This window comes from Elephas maximus, chromosome 20, assembly GCF_024166365.1.
Source record: "Elephas maximus indicus isolate mEleMax1 chromosome 20, mEleMax1 primary haplotype, whole genome shotgun sequence".
Taxonomy (NCBI): domain Eukaryota; kingdom Metazoa; phylum Chordata; class Mammalia; order Proboscidea; family Elephantidae; genus Elephas; species Elephas maximus.
The window spans coordinates 79,754,359-79,761,905 of record NC_064838.1 but is presented as its reverse complement, the minus strand read 5'-3'; the positions used below and the strand labels follow the sequence as shown (position 1 = coordinate 79,761,905).

The window sequence follows — 7,547 nt, the reverse complement described above, 5'->3', positions numbered from 1 at the left end:
ATTTTATTTCAAAAAGGATGAAGCCAGAGAGTTTGGTGTTTTCTAAATTTTGTAAAGTATTCAATTTTTGTCCTCAATGTAATATAAAACTATTGGATGTTTGTAAATAGAAAAGTGAAATAAACTATTTATCTATTTCTTAAAAATCCTAGAGGTAACCTTAGATTGATAGCTAATAGGAGATTATGATATGAGGCAAGTAGATTCTTTTGGTAATAACTGCTAAAGATCAAGTTAATGACAATAATTGATCAAAGAGAAAACACATGTAAAAATGGCTATATTTTGGAAATTTTACAGATATGAGTGAGAGGTGATAGAATAACAAATAACTTTTACACCTTTGTTTAAGTGACTCAGTAAATACAGAAGTAATTTATTGATATGGAGGACACTGGTAGGAAGAATAGGTTTAGGAGTGAGAATGGATCATCAAAAAGTACATTGTATAAATTTTGATTTTGATATCACATTAGTTTTGCATATAAAACTTGAAGAAGTACACTGAACATTTTCTTCATGCACAGTATTTTTTTCAAAATGTCATTGAATTATATTACATTGATACTCAAAAAATGAGGCTGTATATAGACAGTAGCTAATATTTTTAATATTCTCTTCCTTAAGAATGTGATAACATTTTCATAATGTAAACTGCAATTTTCCTAATATTTGAGATAAAATAAAGTTGTTCAGGGGAAGTAGAAAATTGTACTTTATATAATTCCAGAATCCAAAGAGTTACTTGTACCATAAGAGACCCACATAAATGTAAAGGCATACCATGCACATGGATAGGAAGACTCAACATAATGAAAATGTCAATTTTACTAGAAAGGATCTACAGATACCAAGCAATTCTAATCCAAATTGCAACAGCATTTTTAATGAGATGGATAAACAAATCACCAACTTCATATGGAACAAGTAAAGCATTACTGAAGAAGAAGAACAAAGTGAGAGGCCTTGTACTAACTAATTTTAGAATCTATTATACTGCCACAGTAGTCAAAACTGCCTGGCACTGGTACAACAACAGACACAAGACAATGGAACAGAGTCCAGAACGTAGGCGTAAATCCATCCACTTATGAGCTGCTGATATTCAACAAAGGTCCAGGGTCATTAAATAGGGAAAAGACAGCCTCTTTTACAAATGGTGGTGTAACTGGATATCCATCTATAAAATAAAATTAAAAAAAAATTAAAAGTAATGAAGCAGGGCCCATTCCTCAATCCATACACAAAACTAACTCAAAATGGATCAAAGATCTAACTATAAAATCTAAAATGATAAAGATGATGGCAGAAAAAATAGAGACAACACAGAAGCCCTAATAAATGGCATAAATAGTATACATACCGTAACTAACATGCACAAACACTAAAAGAGAAACTAGGTAACCAGGAGCTCCTAAAAATCAAACACTTAGGCTCATCAAAAGACTTCACCAAAAGAGTAGAAAGAGAACCAAAGACTAGGAAAAAATTTTTGGCTATGACATATTCGATCAGGATCTAATCTATAAAGCCTATAAGATACTACAAACTTTCAACAACAAAAAGATAACTAATCCAATTAAAAAATGGGCAAAGGATATGAACAGACACTTTATCAAAGAAAACATTCAGGGAGTAACAGGCACATGAGGAAATGCTTACGATCATTGGTCACTCCAAATCCATTGCTGTCGAGTTAATTCCAACTCATAGTGACCCTGTAGAACAGAGTAAAGCTGCCCCACAGGGTTTCCCAGAAGTACTTGGTGGATTCGAACTGCCAACCTTTAGTTTAGCAGTTGTAGCTCTTGACCACTACGCCACTAGGGTAATCATTAGAGGAATGCAAATCAAAGCTAGAGTGTGATACTATAATACCAAACCAAGGCTGGCACTAATGCAAAAAGCACAAAATAGCAAATGTTGGAGATGTTGTGGAGAGATTGGAAAGCTTATACACTGCTCTTGAAAATATAAAATGATACAACCACTTTGGAAAATAATTTGGTGCTTCTTTTAAAAGCTAGAAATAGAAGTGCCATATGATCCAGCAATTCCACTCCTAGGAATATACCCAAGAGAAATAAGAGCCGTTGCATGAATAGACATATGCACAACTATATTCATTATAGCACTATTCCCAATAACAAAAAAAATGGAAACATTGTAAATGCCCATCAATAACTGAATAGTTGAACAAATTATGGTACTTACACACAAAGGAATACTATGCAATGAAAAAGGACAATGATAAATCTGTGAAATATCTCACAATCTGGATGAAACTGGAAGGCATTATGCTAAATGAAATCAGTCAGTCAGAAAATGACAAATATTGTATGAGACCGCTATAATAAGGACTCAAGAAAAAGTTTAAACACAGAAAAAAGCATTTTTTGGTGGTTATCAGTGTGGGAAGGGAAGTGGAGGGAAACTCACTAACTAGACAGTAGAAAAGGATCAATTTTGGTGAAGGGATGGATAATACACAATGCAGGGGAAGTCAACACAACAGGACTGAAACAAAAGCTAAAAAGTTTCCTGGACACATCCAAATACTTTGAGGAACAGAGTAGCTGGGGCTGGAGCTTGGGGACCATAGTTTTGGGGGACATGTAGATCAATTGGCATAACAGAGTTAATTAAGAAAATGTTCTACATCCCACTTTGATGAGTGCTATCTAGGAACTTGAAACTTGTGAGATACATCAAATGGTCCCATTCCACTTGGAGCAAAGGAGAATGGAGGACGCCAAAGACACAGGGAAAATATTATCCCAAAGGACTAAAGGACCACATAAACCCAAATTTCACCACCCTGAGACCAGAAGAACTAGATGGTGCCCGGCTACCACGGGAGACTGCCCTGAAAGGGAATACAACAGAGAGTCTCAGACAGAGCAGGAGGAAAACGTAGAACAGAACACAAATTCATGTAAAAAGACCAGGCTTAAGGTGCTGACAGAGACTGGAGGAACCCTGAAACTATGGTCTCCAGATGCTCCGTTAAACCAGAACTGAAACCATTACCAAAACCCACTCTTCAGACAAAGACTAGACAGGAGTATAAAACAAAAAGTATACAAGCGAGGAATGTGCTTTTTTTTTAGTTCAATCAGATAGACTAGACTAAATGGGCAGCTTCTGTCCAAAAGTAGGGTGAGAAAGCAGGAAGGGACAGGAACTGATTCGAGGGACACAGGGAACCTGGGTTGGAAGGGAGGAGCGTGCTGTCATATTATGGGGATTTCAACTAATGTCACAAAACAATATGGGCATACATTTTTGTATGAGAAATTAACTTGAGCTGTAAATGTCACCTAAAAAATGCACTCACACACAAAGTTAGTTGTGAGGACACAATAATGGCAGTTATGATAAGTGTTTGCAGTTCTTTTATTATTAAGCACAAGTTAAAGTCAAGCAATATATCAGTATTGAGTCCCTAAATATAGACTTCTACTGCTCCATTCTGATTGAGATAGTGCCCGATAGGAAGTTTTTAATATGCATTTTTCTGACACCACCTGAGAGCAAATGAATTAGAATGCATCATTTCTATATTAACTCAGAGATGGTTGTAAAGCATGCAAAAGATTGAAAATCATGGAACAGGCAAAGTTGAACTGATTTAAGAGGGACCATGGATAGCACAAGCACTTTGCAATCAGCTGCTAATGGAAAGGTTGGCAGATTGAACCCACCCAGTGGCTCTGCAGAAGAAAGGCCTGGCTATCTGCTTCTGTAAAGATCACCACCAAATAAACCTTACAGAGCACAGTCCTACTCTACAACACATGGCTTTGCCGTGAGTCCTGCTCTGACTTGATGACAGCTAATACCAAAAATAGCAGCAGCTGACTTAGACCACAATCAAAAAAGAGTGAACAAAATTTATGAAAAGTGTTTGAAAGTAGGGCATAAATGAAGAAATATCTATTTGGATTATATTGGGTGCCAAAGCAGTTTGTCATGATTAATTAACTTTCTAATTGCCTCCATGATGTCTTTGTTCCTAAGCCTCCAAATAAGGGAAGATGTTAAGGAAATTCCTTAACTACAAATGTGATCACAATTATTAACTAAATCAGTGGTATGTGTGCGCTTTACAAGATACTCGTTTTCACAAAACTCTGTAAGGTTCATATATATATATATATCAAATATAAAAAATGACATTAAATGATTAAATAATTTTCCAAATCAAACAAAAACTTAAGTGGTCAAGACCTAACTGAAACCCAGGCCTAGAAACAATGTGTAAAAACCTTCTGTCCATTCAATTCCAACTCATAGTGACCGTATGGGACTAAGTAGAACTGCCACATAGGTTTATCAAGGAGCAGCTGGTGGATTTGAACTGTCTACCTTCTGTTTAGCAGCCATAACTCCTAATCACTGTGCCACCGGGGATCCAGAATATGCATAGTCAGTTACGATCCTTGCATGTGTGTGAAGTAGGAAAAGTTATGCTCTTTGCATCTCGTTTTTTTTTTTTAATGTATAAAATAATGTGACAGCATTAACAGTTTTTATATATAAGCATGTATATACACACAGATATATAAATACATAAATATATAAATTGGGGCCCTCAAAGTGTCATCTTTCCTTCCCAACACCTTAAAAAGAGCTCTTTTGCAGTAGATTTGGCCAACGCAATATGCCGTTTGATTTCTTTACTGCTGCTTCCACATGTGTTATTTGTGGATCCAAGTGAAAATATATATATGTGTGCGTGTGTATACCTATATCTATCAATAGATAGACAGACAGATAGATAGGTACAGTTGGGATTCAGTTTCTCAGGTTCCACCTTGAGAGATTCAACTGAGATTGAAAGTATTCATAAAAAAAAAAAAAAGAAAGTTCCAAAAAGCAAAACTAGAATGAAATTGTTTGTAAACATTCCCTGATGTAGCCTCCCTCCATTTCAGAGATGCTCAGTCTCCGTCCAGCACTCATTGTTTGGGCGTTGTTTGCCTTTTGTCATTATTCCCTAAACAATACAGTACTGTACAATGCCTATTTACATGGCATTTACATTGTATTAGGTATTACAAGTAATCTAGAGATGATTTAAAGTATGCAGAAGGTTGTACATAGGTTTTACGCAAATATTGTACCACAAGGGAGTTGAGCATCCATGGATTTTGATATTCATGGAGGTACTGGAACCAATCCCCTGTGAATATTTAATTAATGCATATTGCAAACTTGGTTTTTAAAATCGGTGTCACAACTGCAAGGACACACTAGAAGTGAATGACATGGTTTAAACTAAATGATATAAATTGACTAAATTAAATCAGCCCAAGTAAAAGTTCTATTGAACACATTGCACATTGCACAACAAAATTATATAATTACTACAGGAATGATTTACTATCTGCTGATATATATATATCACTTATGTAATTTGAGCAGAAAGTTCTGACAATATTAAAAGTGATTTTAAATTTGGAAATAATTGTATGAAGAGACAAGGTGCCTTAGGAATCTGGCGCTTCTCTAACCGAAATACCACAAGTATATTGGTTAATAAAGATAAATTTATTCTTACAGTCTAGGAGGCTAGAATTCCAAATTCAAGGTGACGGCTCTAGAGGAAGCTTTTCTTTTTGTCGGCTCTTGGGCAAGGTCCTTTTCATGAATCTTCCCCTGGTCTAGGAGCTTCTCAGCTCAGGAAACCCGGGTCCAAAGAACACACTCCCATTCTGGTTCATCATTCTTGGTGGTAGGAAGTCCCTTGTCTCTCTGTTGGTTTCTCTCTTTTAAATCTCAAAAGAAATTGACTCAAGATAAAACCTAATGTTGTAGATTGAGCCCTGCCTCATTAACATAACTGCCTCTAACCCTGTCTCATTGACATCATAGATGTAGAATTTACAACACATAGGAAAATCACCAAACCAAACCCATTGCCTTCTAGACCATTCTGACTCATATAACAAAATGGTGGGCAGTCACACAATGCTGGGAATCATGGCCTAGCCAAGTTGACAGACATTTTTGGGGGACTCAATCCATCCATAATACAAGTTATAATTAAAAGTATACATCTGCTGAAATTTGATTAAAAATATGTAAGAAAGCAATTCTTATACATTTAACTCATTCTTTAATAAAAGAATTATTTACATAGTAATTTTCTCAGTGCCATTATGATATCCTTGTTCCTTAGACTATATATCATGGGATTAAACATAGGAGTTAGGATAGTGTAGAAAAGAGATAAAACTTTGTCAGTTCCTTCTGAATGTCTGGTGTTGGGTCTTAAGTATGTAATCATGCCTGATCCAAAGAATAACTTCACAACCATAAGATGGGATGAACAAGTAGAGAAGGCTTTGGCTTGACTTGTGGCTGATGGTAACTTCAAGATGATGGAGATGACTGTACTGTAGGAGCCAAGAATCAACAGGAAGGGAACCATGACAAATAACACAGAAACTGTGTAGAGGAACAGCTCATTTACAAAAGTGTCCCCACAAGCCAGGTTGAGTATTGGGGGAATATCACAGAAGAAGTGGTTAATTTGGTTAGATCCACAAAAAGGCAGAGAGAAAACCTGATATGTCTGCCCTATCATAACTGGGATTCCAATGGTCCAGGACCCAGTCACCAACTGAATGCAGACCCTGTGGCTCATGACTAGAGGATAGTGCAGAGGGTTACAAATGGCCACATAGCGGTCATAGGCCATCACTGCCAGGAGCAAACACTCTGAATCTCCAAACATGAGGACAAAGCACATCTGTGTAGCACAGGCAACTGAGGAAATTCTTCTTCTCTGGGTTCCTAGATTCATCAGCATTCTGGGGAGAGTAGTTGATACGTAGCAGATTTCCAAGAAGGAAAAATTTGCCAGGAAAAAATACATAGGGCTCTGGAGAGCAGGATCCATTTTTGTTATTAGAAATATGGTGCCATTGCTCATCAGGATAATGATATAGATGATTAAAAATAATCCAAAAAGAAACCACCGGAGATGGGGCATGTCAGCAAAGCCCAAGAGAACAAATGCCATCAGTTCTGTTAGGTTGTCTTCTGGTGGTTTTACTTGATGATTCATCTGTGGAAAACGTGAATTTATATGTGCATTTCCTTTCTCTTTCTGTATCTCTTTGCCTCTTCTCTAAGCTGTTTTGAGGTGTCTGGGTTGGATTGTATGATCACTGCTATTGTTAACCCTTTAAGAATGATATTATTTATGTATATCCCAGGTCCTCCTGTTAAATCACAGTAAACAGTCCCCTCAGATTTATTTTAAGATCATTTTACTATACTTTCCAAGCAGAGCCCAGGATAGACCCAGCTATACCTGACTCGGCAGAGGCACTGGAGCAATTGACAACTGCTGGAGATGGACTCTCGGCTTTGCCATCTGATCGCACTTTGATGACGTGTCTTGACAATCCTATCGCACTTTCCTATGCATTCCCTCCGTCCCGCTTCTCAAACACTGTTCCATAAGCCGCCTTCTCACTACGTTTTCAGCTGACTGTGTCAAGGAATGCTTCTCTCTCCCGTCACCTGACGACTTT

General features: G+C 36.9%; 1 protein-coding gene across 1 annotated transcript; it reads right to left on the bottom strand.

Annotated features, from left to right (window-relative positions):
• Nucleotides 1–6,133: 6,133 nt before the first annotated feature.
• LOC126063528 (olfactory receptor 10AG1-like) lies at nt 6,134–7,075 on the bottom strand. The gene has a single exon (XM_049861794.1). It carries the CDS (start codon nt 7,073–7,075, stop codon nt 6,134–6,136), a length of 942 nt encoding a protein of 313 aa, XP_049717751.1.
• Nucleotides 7,076–7,547: the final 472 nt, after the last annotated feature.

Coding starts and splice junctions, on each gene's coding strand:
- LOC126063528 (XM_049861794.1), bottom strand. CDS start 7,075: ATGAATCATCAAGTAAAACCACCAGAAGACAACCTAACAGAACTGATG.